Here is a 22,738-nt window from a genome sequence, read left to right on the forward strand (position 1 = left end):
AGAAATTACAGTTTTATTTGACAGAGAACAGAAGAATTTATTTTCCTTCATCCCATGCAAAGGTAACCACCTCAGAGTAACATTTGACAGCTGATCTACGGGATTACTGTTGTCTATTTTACAGGGTGAAGACAGGTACCGTGGGGAAACACATAGCAGTTTATCACAGAGCTGACTTGCAGATTTCTTGAGACATCTATGTATGGATATAGTATTTGAGTTCGAATGATCTTCTGATTGCACAATTGTCTTTACACAACATCAAATCCAACTGTACTTGATGCACTAGTCACAAATGAAGTAATTTCCTACCTCAATCACATGGGGTCGAACAGGTTTTCTCTCTTTTTTACTTCTAGTTATGCCCTTTATAAATTTCTCTACTTCTTTAGATGCCTCTGATATCTGTTGAGGTGCTGCATTCACTGAACACCTGTTAAAAGAGCATATTGAGTTTTTTAATGTTTTTGTGGTTTTGTGTAGTCCAATATAATTTGCACCTCTATGTCTTCCTAAGTACTTTAAATCATCAGAATGTGAGATCTTTGATCACTGATAATCATTATCACAGAAAGAAAAAAAATACTCATAATGTAGCATTTGGCATGCAAAAAAACAAAATTCAAATTACTTTGTTCTTTTGCTTGCCCCAAACCAACTTCACTATTGATGACAGCAGTAGCTGTGACCTCCTTCTCTGTACAGGTCAAGACTACACAGATTTTACAGAATAGAAACATCTCATAAGGAAACTAATGACTTCCTTTGTCCCATGGTTTTGAACAGCACAGGTATTTCAATAACTTTACACATCATTTTATTCTTTGCAAACAATACGTTGCAATTAATGTCACCTCAAATTGGAGTATTTTTGAAACTAACGCATCTGATACTAAGCACTTAAACATGCCCTCTTACTTTTACCGATATATACATAAAACAGATTTCAAAATGTCACTGTTTTCTGTAAGGAAGAAAAAAAAAAAAAACTATATTCAACTGATAGAATACACTATAACAGTATTTCTATCTTGGGCACTTTTCAAGAAAAAAAGCAGAATGTTGATGGAATATTTCTGTAAAACCCAACAAGCCGTTTAAGCACTCTTGATACAAAAGTTACATCTGAAATCTGCCTTAAGTTTCATAAACATGTTATAAATCAAACAAAATAAACCATAACTACCATCAAATTCTTAAGGTAGGAGAACGTGGACTAAAAACATTTTTAGTAATTCCTCAGGTTTTCTGTTTCACAAAACCCCAACATCCCAGAAAGCACATTAAGAAAAGCCCATTCACAGGCCATGGCCTCTCTCTAACTAAATGGTCCCTTTCTGTTTTAGCCGGAACTCACCTGATGTTGTCACTATTTAATAGATACTTCTTAATGCGTGGTAGTTTGCGTAGTACTGGTTTAATATCGGGCATTTCTGCTATTCTCTTCATCAACTTCACCTGCACAGGAAGGCAGAAAGACTACAGATGAAGCCATTTAGAAAGAACTAGCAAAAATTTAGTGCCCTAATTCCAAAGTGGAGGATTTAGGCCTCACTAAAAGACGACATTAACTTTTCACCTGATCCATCCCATTAAACATTTCTTGCAGTTCTCCAGAAGGCGTAAGGTTTCTGCTGGCTCTAATAGAGGCATACAAATGCCCACAATCTGGAATCCCATTTGACAGTTCCTGGGCAGTCTTCTTAACCAGCACTCTGAAGTGTTCCTCCTCCTCAAACCGCGGGCTGAAAAAGAGTAGAAGCAGTTCTCTACATCTCAGGCAAAATCACGCCAATGGGCTTTTACAATACTGACTCCTTCGTTCATTATCCCAAGTTCAACAAAGAGCTTTTAGACCATCAATTTTCCATTTAATCCACTACTTAGTCATGCAAAAGATGAAATGCTTAGATTTGATGTCTGGATGTGGTCCTGAGCAACCTCCTCTAGGTGGCCCTGCTTAATCAGGGGGGTTAGAACAGATGGTCTCTAGAGGTCCCTTCCAACATAAACTATTCCGTGAATCTGTAATTTAGAAAGTAGGAGCCACTCAAAGATACAGTTATGAAAGCAAATCTCAGAGTAGAATCTCTGAGAAGCTGGGAATGGTTAGGGGAAGAGGGGGAAAAATAAAGAAAACCCCAAAACACGAGGGAAAAAAAAAAAGGAAACCCAATGTACAGTACTTGTTAAATATTTCACTCCATAAATTCATCATGTCTGGCAGATTTCTGTCCAAGCATAGAGATGAAAAGAGTACACCCTGAAGGAAAAAAAGAAACACATACAGAAAAAAACTCCTTCAGCAGTGGAACAAGAAATGCACAAGAACTTTTTAATGGAAGTGATGCAGTGGTACCAACCTAATGCTTCACAACACAAAACCACTTTAATATACGCCGTGCTACTAGAATCATGAAATATGATTGATCTTCACACAAAACAAACTTGTCAATTACTCTTTCTCAACAGTAAGCATCAGTTCAGAAACGGACTTTCTTATTTTTCCACAAAGTACAGGTAAAACTGTTCTGGGGATGAATCTTTCTGCAAAGGATTCCCCCTAACTCAACTTCACAATCCATGGGGAGCAAGCTACAGGAAATAGACCCCAGCAAGTCTGAAAAATCTTAAGAGAGATTGCTAAAACTGTTATGCCCAATACTAAGATCTAACGATCCTGAAAACATTCAGGATTGTGAGATATACACAATGACAGCAATCTCTATGTGCAGCACTATGCCCTTCTCTCCTCTGCCCTTTGTTTCCGAAGTTTTTTGCAGCATTCAGAAACACGTTGACAGAAGCTAGTGAAACACTATCTTGAAAGAGATAACTGCAAACACTTCCCTTAACACAAAATATTGATACTGTAATTGTCGAGTATTTTACACAAAAAGGCACAAGCCCTTTCATACGCTGCTTTCAATGCACATTAGCTGACCCTCTAATGGAAGCCGTGACTGACCCTTAACTACAGAGCTGTTACTGTAATTTAACATCATGATGTTTATGATTAATTTACCTGTTCATACACATCCAGGTGTGAATCATCTGGAATGATATGTGGGCTGACAGACATCCCACCTGTTTTTAGCTCTATTTTCTGGGCCTGTTCCCTGTAATCAAGGACTCCACAACCCATCCTGTGAAAAACAATCAGAGATTTACTTCTATTTTCATTGTATGGCAAAACCATGATTCATATACCAAATGCAAAGAATACTGTTTAGGCCAATACTAATTTAGCAAGTAAGTAATTTGGGGCATTATCAAACGAACATAATACTTCATAATTTATATTAAAAAACAAGTAGTAATACAACAAGCTTTTCAACTAAAACCCACTGCTGTTTCAAAATAGTGTATTAAGTGTGCTTTATGTACAGACTTCAGAACACCCCAACATTGTTCGCCCCATATCCACGTTCAACCAGAGTAGCAATATCACGTAAGCTGGTATCACCACCAAAAAGAACAGATTCCTTCTGGTCCATGTCACTTCATCTACCCTGTGTCACTCTTGCCCCTGTGATCAGTGTTTCTGTGACCACATTGTGAAATTACACCCCAAAAAAAAAAAAGTGAAAACTTCAATTTCTGATGGGCTATTTTTCATTAGATCAAGTTTCCAATCTATTTGGGGAATGCTTATGTTGACACTGGGGAACAAGGCAATGCAGAGACTGAAGAAAAAGGGCAAAGGAGTTGGTAACTCAGTGGAGAGAGGGAAGAACCGTTATTTCAGCAGCACACCAGCTTACCAGCACCTCCTTCCTAAAAGGACAGCTACTGAAATTAGTAAAAGAAGTATTATTTCAGTAAGTTGTTTTACATCTTACTGCTTTAGCTTCTAGCAAAGTAAACCTCTCACTTTGTAATGACATTGCAGAACAGCGGCACATATGGTTTGAGCTCTTCAGGAAGAGTGTTCAAGCTGGAAACAGCTCTGAAATATACCACGCCGTTGGTCGGCTGAGCACAGTACTGGACAGGAACTTCATCAGCTAGGGATCAAAAAAACAAGAAAAAAACAACCAACGGTTTACTTCTGAAATGCAAAAGCATTCTTGTAAGATCTTATTCAGAGTTACTTTCTGTAATTACTTCAGAGTCACTTCTTATTGAAACTTCATATATCGTACCGAATGCTGGACTGAAGGTTGTTGGTTTTGTTTGTTTGTTTCTGTCCATGGTAAAGTAAAGGATATCTGGACAATTTGATGAGAATTCTGTTGACAGAGCACGGATTTTAGAGGTAACATTAAAACAATGGAGTGGTAATTTGTTTCTGAACAACTCAATAGGTTTTTTCTCCCTTATTTTCACCTTCATCACCTCAAAAGTCGAGGAAAAACAGTTCCTGCACTGCACATTCTATTCTAACATTGGGTACTGGGAATATACACATTAGGATTTCCACAAAACAGGTCATTTCAGCATCAAAATTATACAGCACATGACACTTGCTGATAATTTTAGCAGAGAAGTGTCTGTTAAAAATATAATATAGAGCAGTATTACCTGCATGATTTTGACAGAACTGTAACAAAATTGAGATCTACAATTTCTTGTTTCCTATCAACTCATAGGACAGCCTTGGCAAAGCAGGAACAGACTGTCAGTGATGTTATGATGGATGACTTTTTTTTTTCTTCATGGTTCCTGCACACCATATTCTGTAAAAATAGGGAGGGAGGAAAGGCAGACACCACCAAAGGTTTGATGCACACATTGCCAGGAGTGCTGCACCCTGTAAAAAGCTGAAGTCTTCGGAAAGCAAGGGGATTGCTCAAGAGTAATTGAGCATACCACGTAGTGACTTTTCTAACTGCAGGGCAGGGCAGGCAGTGAGAAAGCAGGAGGCAGGGAGCTTGCATCAGGAGTGCTACTGCCAGACTCCTACTGAAGAGCAGGCAGCTGAACTGCAACTGGAAACAGCCCCACATCACCCCTCAGAGGCGATGGCAAGAATTTTCTGCAGATCACTGCAAACTGTGTACTGCACAGGTGGTGGACTAGATGAAAAGGAGATGGACTAGATGAAAAACTATGGACAGTAAAGTGAGATTCACGTTCAGATTTTATTTTTTATTTTTATTAATCTCACCCAAAGGATTCTAGGTACTCTGTGTTTAAAACTTTACTCCAGTCTACAGCCTAATAAAAAAGACAGCGTTAGAGTCTGGAAGCTTGGCTTTGGCAAGCTGACACTGAGAACAAAGCCAGAAGCTAGGTGGTCAGGGCTTTTACTTGACTCACAATGCTACCACAGTTTGTTTTGGATATCATATTTAGCTTGCCAGAACACCCTCAACTTTGACAAACTGGCAAAAACAAACAATTCAGGCCAAAATGACTGTTTTTTCCTTCTCCACAAACTACTCCTGTTTAGCGTTTATTTACAGCTTAGCAGGTACACACACTTTTTAAAGAGCAAAGAAGAGGAACAGCTTGGCAAGTAGCTAGATAACAATCCAAGTGCCATTCTTTTCAGGACAAAATACTGGTTATACCAACCTGTGAGTGTTGTCTCCAGCACAGTGAATGGGATTTTGGGCTCAATGTCAGACACTTTTAGAGCTGGGAGACAAGAGGTATCCTGAGGTTTACTTTGAAGATCAATTAATTCCAAACCTAATAAAGAAAACAGAATACTAATGTTTGTTTACCTTCCAGTGAAAATGCTGTCAAAACCTTCTGAGATGATGCATATCAGAAAAACATGACAAGTCTGAAGTTTAGCATTTTCTATAAACTGTTCTCTCAAACACTGTATTGAAAAAATCTGAATGTTATCATACCATATCAGCAAACAGAACAGGGTACCTTTGTAAATCCTCTTTCCAGCCCTTCCCTCTCCTTTTGCATCCTGTTTACATGTAATTAAAACCCTAAAGACGTGATATCTGCCAGCCTGCCCTATTGTCCAGCTCTGTGGACACCATCCAGGCAACAGAGACCTTGCAGTAAAAATCTAACCAATAAGAGATCTTTCTCAAGTGCTCAGTCGGCACACCAATGCAGCTAAGTTGTTTTCACAACTTTCATCCTCTTTCAGATTCCAGCCGGCTGCCTCTAAGTACTCTCAAACTTATCTTTGTAAGAAGAAAGCCTCTTCTGAAAGACATGTTCCCTTATTCCCCCTCCCAGTAACATTGCTTCTGAACATTGACTCCACCTTTCTTCTACACAATCTCTGTGACTAGATCACTGTTTTTACAAAATGACATAACTGCTCCGTGTTTCCAAGTTTAAGTTATTCTGAGGAATAAGTCAAAAAATATTGTTATAGTTAGCTCTTTAAGTAGAAAAGAGAAGAAGTACAATTACAAAATGTAAATTTTATAGGAGCATGGAACAAATATCATACACTCAAAAATAAAGTGCTTTAAGATAAATGGTGGCATTCACCTTGAATTTAGTGCAGTTAACATAGGAAAGAACCAGGTTACTATTTTAAAATAATTCCCTTTCTTCTGCCCTACTGGACACTTTGATCATTCTATTTTTTGAGGGTTAAAACTAACAGATTATACCAATCATACAATTTAGTATGAACAGTAAACTGTATCGCCCCATACCACACATACTCAAGCTTCCAACCAACAACAAAAAAAACACATCCCTTTCAGAAGAAATGCTGGATCGTGCCCGATATATCTAAGAACTTAAGACTTTTTACAGAACAACAGAAAAAAAAATGGCTGTGTTCTTAAACAGTTACCCAAACCAAAATACGAAAAAGCATGTTAACCTTTTTCAAAGATTTGTTTTTTTTCTTCTTCAGAAAGAGCATTGACCTTCTTTTTCAGTTTTTCTGCTTCCAGTTTTGCTTGTTTATCATAGTAGTCTTCTTCTGGACTCATTGACAGAGTCAATCTATGTGGATTATCCTGCAGAAATGTATCCCAAAACAAAGCATTATTAATTCTGAGGGCTACTTTCACCTGTTTTGCCTCAGATTATTGCTTCATCAAATGTAGAAAAGGTCATGCATCATTTGGTTTACGTATTATCAAAGGTATCACAAATAGGCAATTTAAACTCTTCAATTAATGAAGAGCAGTCTGCTGCTAGGGTGGGGAAGGGAGACAGTTTACCACATGAACAAGCATGAACAACCTTCTGTGAAATTTCAGTATGGAGTCAGATTCCCTTAACAAAACACAGTACTTATTAGTTTAATTAAATCAAGGTTAAACAACTACATATAAGGCTACAGAGCAGTATGCCAGAAGTTATATCTGGAGAATGTTCTAAGATTGGGAATCTAGTTAAATACAGGAGGGTTTCATTAAACACCTCATTCAACCTGTCCAAGCTTGAGTGCACAGAAATCCCATATGATGTAAAAGGGGCATGCCTTATCCTGCTCAGAAATGGTTTACATCAGTCTTGCTGCCAGAGAACTCCATGCATTACGCAAGTGTCAGAACTGCTGGTGAATTTCTCTGTGTTTATGCTGTATTGTGGAAATTTAATCACAAAATTACTCCATCACCTTCCATTTCAGATAATAATGGGAGGCTAGTCAAAAGACAGTGACCTCAAAAATGCCCATTTCAAAGTAGGAGTCAAACACCAACATCTGTCACTGAGATTCACTGCCAATAATTTGGGACAATGTAATCGGATTCTCTATTTTATGAGCTTATCTTTCCTGTGCTTATATGGAAAGAGTAAGGAAACATGACTGACTACAGAGTTAGAGAGTGAAATACAAAATCAACCAAGCACAACTGAATGGATAGGATGAACAGCATCTCTTTTGCTCACAGCCTTCCTGCTTTATTAATCTCCAGGCACAGTGTGTAATACAAGATACATAGTCTTTGGATATCAGATCATCTAACTTTTCTCATTACTTCCTGTTGAGGGGTGCTTTTGTCTTAGACCTCTCACCAGAACTGCATAGTAAAGGACATTCTTAAAAATACCGTGCCCGTATTTCTTAATACAAAAGCCAAAAGCTTAACAACTTCCTACTACTTCTAGACACTAATTATGCCTTTAGGAAATCAGATTTCAACTGATGCCACCGTGTCCTGTTGCCTTTGAGTATATGCAAACCAGCATTCACCCACGAGTAAATCAGGTTGGCAGTCACTTATAATAGATGTGCCCTTCAAAACAACCTGAAGGATTTAAGCAAAACAACAAAACAAAGCCACCAACAAAAACAACAGAAGACGCTTTTGCACTGCTACCACTGGATTTTTTTTTTTGTTCTGCCATTAGCTAATGCAGGGATTCAGAACTATTCAATGTCATAATGCCTTTACTGTTCTTAAATCTGAAAGCACTCTAGTAGAATATATAGAGACGAAAACAAGAAAAAGAGCAAAAAGCAGTTAGTGCTGACAGCAACATTCAGACAGCAGTTCAATGAACATTACTAGGTCCATGTTGCTGTCCACGTCTTAACTTCTCATTAGGAAAGACTCACGTGCCTTTCTATAGCATCAGGCATCACAGTATTTTAAACGTTAAATCATTAGTATTTTCTCAATGTTCTAATATGTGTGTTTCCAAGTGTCCAATGACCAATTTTTCCAGTTTTAAAAAGTTTTCACTTCAACCATTTAAAATGAACATGCTTTATTCAAAAGTGCTGCTGTTCATCAATGTCTAAAGATAGACAGTATGGATATGAACAACTCAGTTCCCTTCAATTTAATTTTAAATACAAAATAGTGATTCAAAAATCAATACTGCAGATATTTTCCTGCAAGTTTTCCTACCTTAAAATACTTTTTAACCTTTTCCTGAAGAAATGTGGGATTTTCCTTGAGGCACTGCCTGAACCGAGAGACTTTATCTGCAATCTTCAGAAGCTCCACTGGATCCCCATCCTGATTCCAGCAGGAAGCTATATACTGAAGGGCAAGAGTAACTGAGTAAGCAGGACAATTCATATATATTTCTGTAACTGGCAGCATCTGTGTTCCAAAACCACCTTATCTACTATTCATATACAGATGATAAGTAATAGCTATTGCATACTTCTAATAGATTGAGGAGGGGGATGCTGCTGAAGTGTTTGTTCAAACTAAAGGACTATGTCATCATCACCTGTCCCTTTCTTCCCTCCACTCCCTCCTCCAATCTTACCATACCAAACTACTTTTTTTTTTTTCCCCTCCTTTCCTCTTTTTGCATAGGTGTGTATGTCTGCATTCTGGAAATCTGTTGGAATACTCTTTCCTCTCTCACATTCAAAGTAAATTCACTTTCAGCCAGGGAAAGAAGGAAAAGGGGAACAGGAGGTGTATGCAAAACAGTATATAAATATAACAGTCTCCTCATTTACCTTATCAGTCAGATGAAACGATCTGTTCACTAGCACTGTTGCCCGGGGCTCAATTCTAGGGCTGATTCTGTGTAATTTTTTTTATCAATGATTTGGATACAGGAGTTGAGTGCATCCTTAGCAGGTTTGCAAGTTGAGGCTAAACTGGAAGATGCTGTTAACTTTCTGGAGGGCTGAGGGCCTCACAGAAGAATCTAGACAGACTGGAGCATTGTGCAATCAGCAACGACATGAAATTCAACAAGGGCAAATGCCAGATGCTGCACCTGTGACGGAGAAATGCTGGACAAAGTACAGATGGGGAAAGGAGTGGCTGGAGAACAGCTCAGCAGAAAGGGACCTGTGGGTGCTGGATGACAGCAGGCTCACCTTGAGCCAGCAATGTGCCCTGGCAGCCAAGAGGGCATATCACATTTGGGGTACACCAAACCCTGCATAGCTAACTGCTCAAAAGAGGGCATTCTTCTGCTATATTTAGCTTTGGTGCAGCCTCACCTCAAATACTGTGGACAGTTCTGGTCTCCACAATATAAAAACGGTATTAAGATATTTGAATGCATCCAGAGGAGGGCAACAAAGCTGGTAAAAGGGCTGGAACACGTTCTGTTTGGAGAGGCTGAGGATACTTGGTTTGTCTAGCTTGGAGAAAAGGAGGCTAAGAGGAGAATTCATTGCTCTTTACAACTTTCCGAGGAAGGAAAATGGAGAGGGAGGTGCTGATCTCTTCTACCTGGTAACCTGTGTCTCCATAAGCTTTTCTTGTGGAACCTATCTTAAAGGACAAAAGGGTATCAGGAGACTGATTGTTTTTAACAGTTGCACAGATAAAAAGTAAGCAAGCCAGAACAGGCCACCATCCAAGAACACAATTTCTACTGTTTTGATCACTTTAGAAACAAATGGAAACCTCCAAGCTTACTGAATTCTCCTATTGATGTTTTAAATAAATAAATCACAGAGAAGAAGGTCCTTCTAATGGTAGGGCTAGCAATTATATTAAATTATAGTGGCACAACCCTAAATTCCCAAGAAAAATACAGTCCTTTGATTTGATTTCTACAAATGCATAGGCAACTGGCCAAAACATACCAAGAGCCAGCATGACATTCCTCTCTTACAGAAGTAATCAGTCCTACTGCAATCACAGCTACTATTCAGGCAAAGACAACAGGCTAACTGCCTGATTAAGTCCTACAGAGTAGAGTCTAGCAATGGTTTGAAGACTACTGAAAAGAACGCAGAGGTGTACAAGAGATGACAAGAAAAAAAGCCATAAAATGAAAAGTTTTAGGTATCAAGAGCCTACAAAATTACCCCATATTTTGTTAATGCGTAGAATGCAGATTCCATGCCTATGTCTGAAACAAACTAAAAGAAACCACGCACAACATACACAAGCACGCATACAGACTTACTGATGTCAGGGCAAGTCCAAAACTTGTAGACTGATGTTTCAGCTGGATTTCAATTTTGTGAAGTAGAGCTTCAATCCTGTCTTCCTCAAATCCTTTCCTTTGGGAAGGGGTAAAGAGAAAAGGAAATCACATCCATTAGCACTAATCACTCTAAGTGAAATTATGAAAATGAATTATAACATCAATAAAGGAAGCATTACAACATGATGACTTCCACGCTGAATTAAAATCGATATGAAATAATCTTATCACGCTGTGTCATTTAGTAAAACAGCACTAATATCATTAAACTCCTGAAGGTTATGCTGATGAATATGCTACAACAGAGGAAGTAGCAGATAAAAGTTTTAAGAGTATTGAGCAATATAACTTTCTTCAGTGCATTTTTTAAAAAGGTAACTAAAATTTTAAGGCATATCAATATGCATGCCTGTATTATTATATATACATTAATATATTATTATATTACTATAAATATCTAATTGTAAAAGACTGCATGAGAGAACTAACAGTATTCTTATAAATTTAATATTACTCACGCAATAACTTCATCAACTGTTTTAGCAATAATCTGTTTCACAGTATCAATGTCTGTCTCAGCAATACCCTGTAGACCCACACTGAAATAGGCTTCTCTTGTTGAGCTATTAAACCTGGAACAAAATATTCAACTCAGTTACAAGTGCTAGAACTTCAGCATTAAACTTCATAGCAAAGGCAGAAGGGGAAATACACTCATTCATCATTTTCGCATAAAAAGAGGACTTTAAAAGCCAGACAGAAAGAAAAATAATTATCAAAGAGACAAGAAATTGAACTTAGAAGTGCTTTTTGTTCAATTTAAGTAGTAGCAGCTCACTGTTAGGAAAACATATGGCATATGATTATTAGAGAAAGAAAAACAGTTACAGAAGAAAAGCTATTATTTTCTGTTCATCTTCCAGTTCATCAGTACGTACTTTCAGGTAATAAAGTCTCTTTTGTTAAACGAAAATTGTAGCTACCTGTAAAGCCAAACACATACATTCTACTTAAGCAGGCGAGTGAAACAGAACTTTTAAATTCATACATTTAAAGCATTATTTGCAGAGCAAGTGGTGAAGGTGAAGTGTTCTGTGTTTGCTGCAATTATTTTCAATACTACCAAACAACAACAACAAAAAATGTTGTAAACCTGTCAGCCATAGTTAACTATAAGAACTCCACTTTAGGGAGACAGACTGATACTGGCAGAAATATGCAGCATGTAGCTGTTCAGACCAAGTACAACAAACAAAAAGCAATAGGTGTTCAACTCTAAGCATTCACTATTCCACAACTATAAACTACAGAAGGGGTTCGATGACAGACTCAGATGTCAAATTGAGGGTCTGTGGACTCAAAATCTGTCTTTATATTAATAACTGCAGATGAATCAATATGTATTAGACAATTCACTGCATAGATCAACACCAAATTAATATAGTTAGCCCAAAAAAGGCTTAACTGAAGAACTATAAAACAACTGAATCACTACTTCAGTGGTTGAAGACAGATATAATGCCCTGTGGTATTAAGATGTCTACATAGCACTGGAATTCATGACAGAGGTCTTGCAACGCTCCCAAAAGAGCCGATTTTAAGCCGTGTAGAGTACTGCAAGGCATTACAGTCATACTAGATTAGTATGTTTAGGTTTCCCACTCAAACATCTGAGACAGCGGAGACAAAGCATGATTTTTGTCATCCTCAATTTTGAAATTAGTCAGATGAATCATGCTCTGAAAAGTGATTCTTTCTTTCTGCCGACACTGAAGTCCAACTATGATGAGCAACCGAGCCTGTAGTTACGTTAAGAGAATCCACCCGTCTAGTTTGCAGTGCAGAGCTAGCTCAGAAGACTGTTTGCAAAAGCTACAGTTTGAACAAATAAATACTGGCAGACATATCCTTTCACATTCTGGCAATGGCAAATTAATAGCACCTAATTGCACAAAAGCACATTTGTGCCAAACCTACCTACTACTAAATCACAGGAGTAAAGCAAAAAAGCAAATGCAACAGTATGCAGTTAAGAGCAAAAACTAATTTTATTAGTTTTCTGAGTAATACTAAATGCACAAGATCAAAACACTCCAAGCAACTAGCACATTGAAAGCATAGCGTGTTCTTATCTATGCATTTTTCTTGTTGATAAACATTAAACAAAGCTGTACTACTGTTTTCAGTAACACAGCTTCTACTGAATTAATTTGACAAGCCAAAAATTACATCGGGAGAAACCTTTAAGATTCTTCTGGTGTGGCCTACGTTGCCTGCATGAGAGATGACTTTTCCCAACTTGATATTCATTTGTAACTCTCCTAATAGTGCTTATAGGGACAAAATGCAACTTGTAACGCTTACCCAACATCAGGAGAAAAATCTGTACCAACACCAGACTCGATTAAGGCTTTGTAAAAAGGAGAATTTGGTCCATCAACCAACAGTGAAGACAGCAGGCTCAGCGTGAAAGTTTCAAAGGTGTCTGTAATGCTGATGAAAAATTATTAGTTTTTAAAAGCCATCAAAAGCTCCAAATATGTCACATCAAACACCGCTGACTTAATTTCAGAATAATTACTTCTAATAAACAATGTAGGGGAGACAAGGGAGAAATAACTGCCTCTTATGAACACCACACCAAAATTTAGGAAACCAAGAGAGTTCTGGGTTTGAGTTACTTGTTCATAAACTTGAATTACTCATCATAACAAGCACTAAAGCTCTCCAAGTTCAATTAGGCTGTGAGGCTGGATGAAGTTAGCATTTGGGTCATACAGAAAAGCTTGCACATCGAAGGCAGTTCAAAGACAAGAAGCCAGTGTTCCCAAAGCCTAATCCACTGAACAGTTTTGTAAGATAATGGCTGATTCTCCTTACCTCTACCTGCTAAAGAAAACGACAAGACAAATTTTACTTAGTACGTAAACTTTCATTTACTAAAGGATGATTTGTCTAGTACTACCCCACAGCATTATTTAACTTAAAGGTGACATTTGCAAAGAGAGATGGGGGCACAAGTAAGTACACCTGCATCTTCCTTAAAGTTCTAAAACAAGTTTTTGATTGAGAATTTCATTTTGATAGACTTACTCTGTCAACAAGTAGCTGACACTGACAGTCGTCTGTTTGGAAGGATCAGCAGCAAATGAGTCTAAGCCACACGTTACACGGTGTTCTCGCTGTAAAGTACAGTAAGTACATATGATGCAGACTAACCTCATATCAGACTTACAAATGAAAAAAATGACTGCATCTTCTTTCCATAGATTTAAAATAATTTCACAGATTCTCCTAAGTAAATACATAAACATGGGATATTTACCCAGTATATCTTGAAAAACTAAGAGTGGTACTTCCACTTTTTACAAGTGCAGAAATAGAGAAGAGGATCAAGAAATTAACACTCTAAGCTTTTCTTTGAAATCAAGCTTAAGCTCCTGCACAAGCCAGGGAGGAAAAGAATATAAATAAATAAATGAAATGGAAAAGTTATTTTAACAGCAATGTTTGGAATCTTAGGTAAAATTTGCTGGGTACATTTGTTGACAATTTAAGTATCAATATTTTTTAATACCTAGCTCCAGATGCTTTAAATTCATAAATGCTTGTTCTCCAAATGCTGAGGACATTTGAATACTGAAAATAAACAACTGTATGCAGTTATTACTGAAATTGAAAAGTATACAATGATGCAGTGTGTTTTTTGTTATTTTATTTTTTTTTAAACACACAAACACACTTTTAAACAAACAAAATAACCCCAGCAGGTTGGGCTCAGTTATACTCAGGTTCTGCAACTCCAAGATTGGATGCGCACTTCTTTAAAAATTATTCTTTATTTGTTTTAAATACTTACAGGCTTTTCCCAGAGTTTCTGTTTTGGGATGTTGGTCTTTGATTCAATTCTTTCAAATTTTACCAATGCTTCCTCATGAATTTGTTTTAAATGTTGCTCCAGTGGAAAATTACCATAAGTGAAGAATCTGCATTTGAAATGGAAATTTGAAATTACACATCGGATTTTACAGGAAATCTGTAGGAACAGCTTTTATATGTATTTGTTTATTTATGGTGTTCTTTTTTCTTCTGAATTTCATGTAACTTCCAGTGATTCTGTTATATCTAGAAGAGAACATGCGTTGTAAGGTCTGTAGTTTTAAGACCCACCATATTTTGCCACATACTTAAAACCCACAGATCTGCTGGTAAAATTTCACAACGCTTTTCAGCTCCTGTTTTATTCTTTGGAGTCCACAAAACTAGAATTCAGTTAGTTGCAGCAATATATGAACTTATAAGAAAAAAATACTAGTAACTGAAACCAGAATCCCAATGCTCTAATGTTTCAGAAGACAAGATTCTTATGGTCCTCACACAATGCATAAGATACTATGATACATTTCTCAACTTATCTGTAAAATAGAGCTGAGTTCTGCAGGTCACTCTACTAAAGTACGCTCTAGTACCTACAAGAATCATTGCTAACTTCCCTTGGGTTAAAGATGAGCATGGGGTATGTCTCAGGTAAATGTTATTACTTAATTAAAATCTAAGCTCAGGTACAAATGAATACTTGGGATGATGAGAAAATAAAGAATGGTAAATTCATGATCATGTCACAAGCTGATGTTCCATAAACAAATTAAATCAGACTAACAGATTGACCACAAAATTAGTACAGAAGAAAGAATGCTATAGATTTCCCTCCACATCACCCTCATATTTTCAAGTATGTTGACTTTTAGCTTAATGACCTTATCAGTACCAACAGAATTAGTGTCTGACTCAAATGGATATCCGTTATTTAGAGCCCAATACAGTAATATGATTCAGGAGCAAATAAACAGCAATGCATTTGTAACTTCTTTTAACTTTTAATCTGGGTTGGTTTGAAGGGGTTTAGGAACCCCTAGACTCATCTGTGCTATTTGTATGGTAACTCTCTACCATCACTTCCAAATACTTACTATTTTGTATTTGTTCCGTTTCCCCCCAGTCCATATACGTTCATGGTAAATTAACCATAAATAAAAACTTTCAGACAAATCCTCATAACCCAGCAGGCACACATAGTCTAGAAAATGCCCATCAGCCACCTCTCTTCAGCAGCCCCTACTTCCAATTCACCCTTTGCCCCTTCCTAAAGCAAATTCATTGCTTTGAAACTATGATAGCTGCTGGAGGGTATAGGTTATATCGCTGACGATGAGTACAGAAATGCTGTTCCCTCACAAAGATATAAATACAATGCTAACTCACTATATAACCTATCAAATTAGTCACAAATTTCAGATACCTGGAATTGCTTGGATGATAATGTGTGGCATGGAACTTTTTGAGCTGCTCCCATGTAAGATCAGGAATACTTAACGGATCTCCACCAGATACTACACCGTAAGTGTGATCAGGAAGGAGTTTATTTTGCAGGTGCTGTGCAAATATCCTCTCATTATCTGTCTTAAGAGGAAAACACCGCATTTTAGTAAAAGTCATCAAAACATTTTAAAAATAAAAGGTGCTCAATAATAAGACCTATTCTAACTTACGCAAGAACTCCCCACATAAGCATTTTGTTATGCCGTATTTTGATACCCATGTACTTTCACAAAATTCGCTAAGTTATGTCAACTTAAAAGAAAAATTCTACAATAATATTCATTAACAAGGTTCTCTTCTATATGCAAACAATCTTTAAATGGGCTAACTTCAAGAATAAACACATAACAGTTTTGTCTTTACTAAGGACTTAAATTTCATAAAAGAAGAACAGAAATCTCCGGTGCAATAATGGCATTGATAACCTGCAACTGAAACCATGTAGAAGATCTAAAGCAAAAATCCACAGAACTTACAAATGCCCCTTTCATTTCATTAAAAACAACTCCTTTGAAGACTAGAGGTGTCTGAGGATCAGCTGGGTTCTCGTGTTCTAACCTCCAGCCTTCTTGCCTGAAAAACATTAATAACAGGAAGTGTAGCTTGGGAGTTTGAGGTTTTTTTTTTTTTTTTTTTTTTAAGGTTTGCATACATCTCAAACTGTCCACATCTTACCAGAAATCTAGTTGTCGCAAACACGGGAAAAAAGCTGCATCCAAGTACACTGACAGGAGATTCTGGAAATCCTTGGGATTTTGTGTTGAGAATGGATAGAGTGTGTAATCACTAGCTGTGTACAAATAAAGGTACAAGAACAGAACTTCAGAACTTCAACAACTGAGATGCATTTTGCTCTCATTTATATTTAATCCCTCATCAATATAAATAACTGGAAGAGAAGAAACTTACTAATTGACATATACTAATGCTGTAATTATTTGTAAAGAAAACTTCATGCTGGCCAAACATACAAAAATTTAAATGTCTTGTAGTATACTATAAAAATCCAGCTCTACTGGGCCTTTGTAACTCATAGACAAAAAAGATTTATTTTGTTGCCTTGCCTTGTTAGTTTTTTTAATTCCTCACTCACAATTTTGAGTCTCTCATTCACACTTAATAATGGCCCTCCAAAGGGAAAATAAAGAGAACCAACAGAAAGTTCTGCTGCAGTAAAACCTTGCTGATTTCAAGCAGTATTATTTACTTTGGGCTCACCTGTGAATGCATTCATGAAAGTTGACAATGATCTGTTTAACATTTTAAAGAATGGATCTCTGCAAGGATACTTTTGAGAACCACACAACACGGTGTGCTCAAGGATATGAGGGACTCCAGTGCTGTCCATTGGAGTGGTTCGGAACTGTACACTGTAAGACAGACAGCACAGAGAGGAACACATTTATATGCGATGAGAAGTGCACTCACCTCCCATCTGCAGCCTAGATTTATGGAAATATTATTACTGTCTAGTAATTAACATGATTTACAGTGGGATGCAGAGTTACTGAGCTTTTATGAAAGACTGACTTGAGTGCTCAGCAATCTCTGCTAGAAGGGGTAACACTTCTGCAATTCTATTTCTGAAAGTTGCACAAAATATTTCAGCACGTCACTAAACACTAGAACCAGGGGTGGCTCAGCAGACAACCTACGTAACTAAAGTAATTCATAAACCTACAAAAGTAGCCAATATCAACAGTTAAATTTACATCCTACTGAGAAATACAATCTTTTCCCTCTACTATTCAGTTTAGTAGCTGAAAAAAAAATTTTTTTTCTTTGTATTGGGTTTATGTGGAAAGGGTTTGGTAGCAGGGGATCAGCAGGGGTGGTCTCTGGGAGAAGAATCCAGAAGCTGCCCCATGTCAGATCAGAGCCTGCTCCAGATAGCTCCAAAAGGGAGCTGCTGCTGGCCAGAGCCAAGCCATGGGTGATGTTGGTTGGGTCTCTGTGAGAGTAGATTGAAGGGAAAAAAGAACTGCTGTGTTACAGCAGCTGGGAGAATCAGGAGTGAGAACCAGCCCAGAAAACCCCAAGGTGAGTGCAGCAGGAGGGAAGGAGGTGCTCCAGGCACGCAGCACAAGTTCCCCTGCGGCCTATGGAGAGGCCCCTGGTGGAGCAGGCTGTCCCCCTGCAGCCCATGGGTCCCACATGGAGCAGATCTCCACGCTGCAGCCCGTGGAGGAGCCCCCGGTGGAGCAGGTGGATGTGGCCTGGAGGAGGCTGCGGCCCATGGAGAGCCCCCGCAGGAGCAGGCCCCGGGCCGGAGCTGCAGCCCGTGGAGAGGAGCCCCCGCAGGAGCAGGGGGTCTGGGGGGAGTTGCTGCCCGTGGGGGACCCGTGCTGGAGCAGTTTGCTCCTGGGGGATGGACCCCGTGGTACAGAGCCGTGTGGGAGCAGGTCTTGAAAAGCTGCTGCCTGTGGGCAGCCCCCGCAGGCTCAGTTCGGGAAGGACGGCATCCCGTGGGAGGGACCCCGCGTGGAGCAGAGGCAGAGAGGGACCGTGAGGGAGCGGCAGGGACAAAGCGTCAGGGACTGACTGCAGACCCCATTCCCCAGCGCGGCTTGGGGGGAGGACATAGAACAGGGCGGATGGGTGTAAAAAGGTGTTTTTAGTTTGCTTTTAGTTTGTCAGTGTCCTAGTTTGCTAGTGATAGGCAGTAAGTTACATTAATCTTCCTATGCTGAGTCTGTTTTGCCCATGACAATAATTGTTGAGTGATCTCCCTGTACTTATCTCAACCCTTGAGCTCTTTCCATCGTAGCATCACGTCCCTTATCTTTGAGGAGGAGGATTCATAGAGTGGTTGTGATAGAGTTCACTGCACAGCTGGAAAACTATGATCTAATCACTACTGCTAAAACTTGGTGGGACAAACCACAACTAGAGCACTACAATCAATGGCTATAAACTATTCAAAAGTGTCACGCAGGGAAGGAGAGATGTGGGGGTTGCCCTTTATGCAAAAAAGAATAAATAAAAAAAATTGAATGCATGGAGCTGTCTTTGAAAAACAGCAATGAAAAACAGGTTGTCAGCTTATGGGTGAAAATCAGAGGCCAAACCAACAAAGGAACCTCATGGCTGGTGTTTACTACAGGCCATCTGATCAAGGAGAAGATGCTGATGAAGCATTCTTACTTCAAGTACAGGAAGCGTCCTGCTCTTAGGATCCTGCTGAGGGACTTCAATCAGCCTGATATCTAGAAAAGCAGCACAGCGAGCTGTAAGCAGCTCAGGAAATTCTTGGAGTGCACTGAGGATAATTTCTTAATCCCGGTGACAGACAGCACAACCACAGGGGCAGCATTATTGGACCCGCTGCTTACCAACGCAGATGAACTAATTGGAGAGGTCAAGAACAGTGACAGCCTGGGCTACAGTGATTACATCTGGTGGAATTTACGATCTTGAGGGATATGGGCCAGGCCAGTAAAAACAAGGTCCTTAATTTTAGGAGAGCAAATTTTCAATTGTTTAAGGAATTAATGGCTGGGACTACCTGGGAAAACTTCCTCAGGGATAAAAAGATCAGAAAAAACAATGGCAGCTCCTAAAGGAGATCTTTCTTGAAGTGCAAGAGCTGTCAGTTTCCATGTGTTGGAAATCAGGAAAGTAAGGCAGGAGACCAGCATGGCTGAGGAAACACCTCCTGATCAAACTGAAGATAGAAATGCACAGGCAGTGGAAGCAGGGACACATACCCTGGAAATAATATAGTGATGGTGCTTGGGAATGTAGGGGTGGAATAAAGAAAGCTAAGGCACAGCTGCAGCTGAATTCAGCAAGGAACATGAAGAATACAAGCGCATTGATCAGAACAAGGAGACTAAAGAAAATGCACCCCACCGATAAGTAAGACAGGAGAACTAGTGACAACTGATATAGAGAAGGCTGAGGTACTCATTTTTTTTTGCCTCAGTTTTCAAGGGCAAGCACTCTTCCCACACCTCTCATATTCCCGCACCTCAAGGCAGGGAATCGTAAGAGAAGATCAAGTTCAGAGGAGCCTGAACAACCATGACTCCAAGTGACATGATGAGCCGCATCCCAGTGTCCTGAGGGAAACTGGCAGACAACCGTTAAGTCACTCTTCATCATATTTGAAAAGTCAGAGCAGACAGGCAAAATCCATTAGGATTCAAGAAAGTGAAGTATCACACCCATTTTTAAAAAGAGAAATAAGGAAAAATATTACTCTTTGAAAAGAGTAATAAAGAACTATCCAGCAGCTACCAGTCAATCTCACCTCGGTGCTTGCTAAGATCATGAACGAGATCCAAGTTACGTGAAATTGTACAGAAGAGAAGGTGATTAGAGCCAGCCAACCAAGGTTGTCTCTAATCACGGCTTCACCAAGGGCCAGTTGTGCCCAGCTCATCTGGTAGATTGACTGTACCAGCAGACATGAGAATCTTGTCTAATTGCTGCCTTCTAATACCTATAAGGAGGTTATGATGGAGACAGGTTCTTTGCATAGGTACACACGATGGAAGGCCAAGTGATGACGTTCATAAATTAAAACAAAGAAGGTTCCAACTTGGTACTGAAGAAAAAAAATAACCTCCGTATGGTCAGTCAAACACTGGTAAGAAGTTACACAGAGAGGTTGTAGAATCTCTGCCTTTGGAAGTTTTCAAGGCCTACCTGAATAAATTTCAGAAGAACTTCATTTGAGTTAAATGTTGACCCTGTTTTGAGCAGCATATTTAACAACAGCTCTCGTAACATCTGTTCCGACCTGAATAATTCTAAGGAAGTTCCACAAAGTACTACTATCTTTGTTATCACTGAAAAATCCAGTTACAAAGCTGAATTACAGTTTATAAACCACAAGTTGATGCTGAGATGGAACATGCTATACATATATTAACATTTTACCTGAACAGATTATTGGAGTCCTCTCGAGCAACATGTAAATATTTGGCTCCTGTACTGTCATGACTAAGCTTGACTGCAGTCAGGAACAACTCAGGAACAGCTGTCACCTGTATTAGAAGAAAACACCTACATTAGAATGTCTCCCAGGAGATCAAGTAAATTAAGAATAATATAGCAGTGATCAGTTTGCTGATCCTGTACATAATGACATCATATACAGTATTACATAAGTTCTTTGTTTCTATGTTTTATGAAGAAAAACCCCACACTTTATGTAAATAAAAAAATAAACTACACTAAAATCAGAGAACTATACTTTTCCAGTATAGATATTAAGACCAAAACAACCTGATAACAAATTAAAAGAGAAGGCATATATTCAAATATCAGTGGTTAGGGCAGCAAAAGAAAAGCCAAGGAATCAAGGAACTCAATTCTACTACTAATTCTGTTACTACCAATAACTGTTTGCAGATTACCTTCATTCTCTGCTTCTGCTTTTTTTCTTTAAAAGAAGTAAAAAGAAATTCCACATATTATTGCTATTGCACGTTGTTAACAAAACAATCAAAAGCAACTCTGGGGATAAATTTTACTTTAATGTCTTCTATAAAACAACACACGGCGAAGCATCAATTATCTGCCCATACTTTTAGAAGACCACACTGAATGCTCAGCATTTGTAACAGACACACATACTCCCATGGCACATCATTTACCCTGGAATAGCAAAGTCCCTACAGGATCATGTGTTTATGATATCCAGAGAACTTAGTTGCCGGCGGATAAATATAAGAAACTACTCAGTTTCTATATAAGAAACTACTCAGAAACTATCAGTTTTAAAAGACCAACCAAAGCATCTGCGTAAATATTTGCACTGTGTGGACACTTCCCCACCAAGAGAAAATGAATCTGCACAAACACACAAGTAATGTCAAGAAAAGGCAATGCCTACCTGACGTACAGTGAAGCCGTGGATTTGCTCTCCTACCCTGTACTGCAGCGCTCTTTCGTTGGCAGAAACGCTCTTCCACCTCCACGACGTCTGATTCAGAGACCTGAAACAACACTTTTCTTTCAAGCAAACGCGGTCTGATGGCAGCGCCGCACCAGGGAGCGAGGCCTCTTCCCTCCTGCCCGTGCTGGGTGAGGACAGCGGAGGGCAAGCCGCTGAAAACACGACCGCAGCCGGAGCCTCCCTCCCTGCCTCCCTCCCTCCCGCTCCCCCCAGCTCCTTGCCCACCCTCACCGGCCGCGGCTCAGCAGCCCCCCGGCTGCCCGGTAGCGGCTCCACATGGCTCGGCAGGACGGGAACCGAGAGGAGAGCGGAGGACAGGCCGGGGACGGGCCTCGCAGCCGGAGCGGCGCAGGCGTCGCGGCCCCGCGGCCTGCATTGGCGGCGGGAGGCTCCGCCCGCAGCCCCGGCCCGCCCCGGGGGGAGCCCCGTGAGGAGCCCCGTGAGGCGGCCGGGGGGACCCCTTGGCGGTGGTGGGGGTGGTGGGGGTGGTGTCTGCTGGCCCCGAGCTGTAGTGGTGGTGTTTGGGGGTACACGGCCCGAAAACGTTTGATTTTGGGGAGAGGCAGGAGAGACTTTGGGATGGGGGGGAGGAGGGGGGGTGGAAAGGACACGACAAGAAATAAAAAGATAAAACCGACTCTGTGTAATGTCTTTGCACGTTCGGGGAGTTCTCAGGAAAATCAAAAGCTGTGTTGGTTGTAAAGG

At 39.5% G+C, this 22,738-nt stretch overlaps 1 protein-coding gene across 1 annotated transcript in view; it reads right to left on the minus strand.

The window, feature by feature from the left end:
• PITRM1 (pitrilysin metallopeptidase 1) overlaps positions 1–22,444 on the minus strand; it is a 29,273-nt gene extending 6,829 nt beyond the window's left edge. The window contains exons 1-21 of the mRNA XM_080579095.1: positions 22,265–22,444; positions 21,971–22,073; positions 21,013–21,119; positions 17,347–17,498; positions 16,804–16,918; positions 16,605–16,701; positions 16,049–16,209; positions 14,609–14,735; positions 13,843–13,931; positions 13,114–13,242; positions 11,268–11,381; positions 10,729–10,825; positions 8,745–8,879; positions 6,758–6,896; positions 5,521–5,637; positions 3,875–4,007; positions 3,026–3,146; positions 2,187–2,263; positions 1,580–1,745; positions 1,358–1,458; positions 313–433 (exon numbers count right to left, since the gene is read on the minus strand). Of these exons, the coding sequence (XP_080435221.1) occupies positions 313–433; positions 1,358–1,458; positions 1,580–1,745; positions 2,187–2,263; positions 3,026–3,146; positions 3,875–4,007; positions 5,521–5,637; positions 6,758–6,896; positions 8,745–8,879; positions 10,729–10,825; positions 11,268–11,381; positions 13,114–13,242; positions 13,843–13,931; positions 14,609–14,735; positions 16,049–16,209; positions 16,605–16,701; positions 16,804–16,918; positions 17,347–17,498; positions 21,013–21,119; positions 21,971–22,073; positions 22,265–22,311 (2,448 nt within the window). The 5' untranslated portion in view covers positions 22,312–22,444. The remainder of the gene's footprint in view (positions 1–312; positions 434–1,357; positions 1,459–1,579; positions 1,746–2,186; positions 2,264–3,025; positions 3,147–3,874; positions 4,008–5,520; positions 5,638–6,757; positions 6,897–8,744; positions 8,880–10,728; positions 10,826–11,267; positions 11,382–13,113; positions 13,243–13,842; positions 13,932–14,608; positions 14,736–16,048; positions 16,210–16,604; positions 16,702–16,803; positions 16,919–17,346; positions 17,499–21,012; positions 21,120–21,970; positions 22,074–22,264) is intronic.
• Positions 22,445–22,738: the final 294 nt, after the last annotated feature.

This window comes from Anser brachyrhynchus, assembly GCF_964034855.1.
Source record: "Anser brachyrhynchus genome assembly, chromosome: 2".
NCBI classification, from domain to species: Eukaryota; Metazoa; Chordata; class Aves; order Anseriformes; family Anatidae; genus Anser; species Anser brachyrhynchus.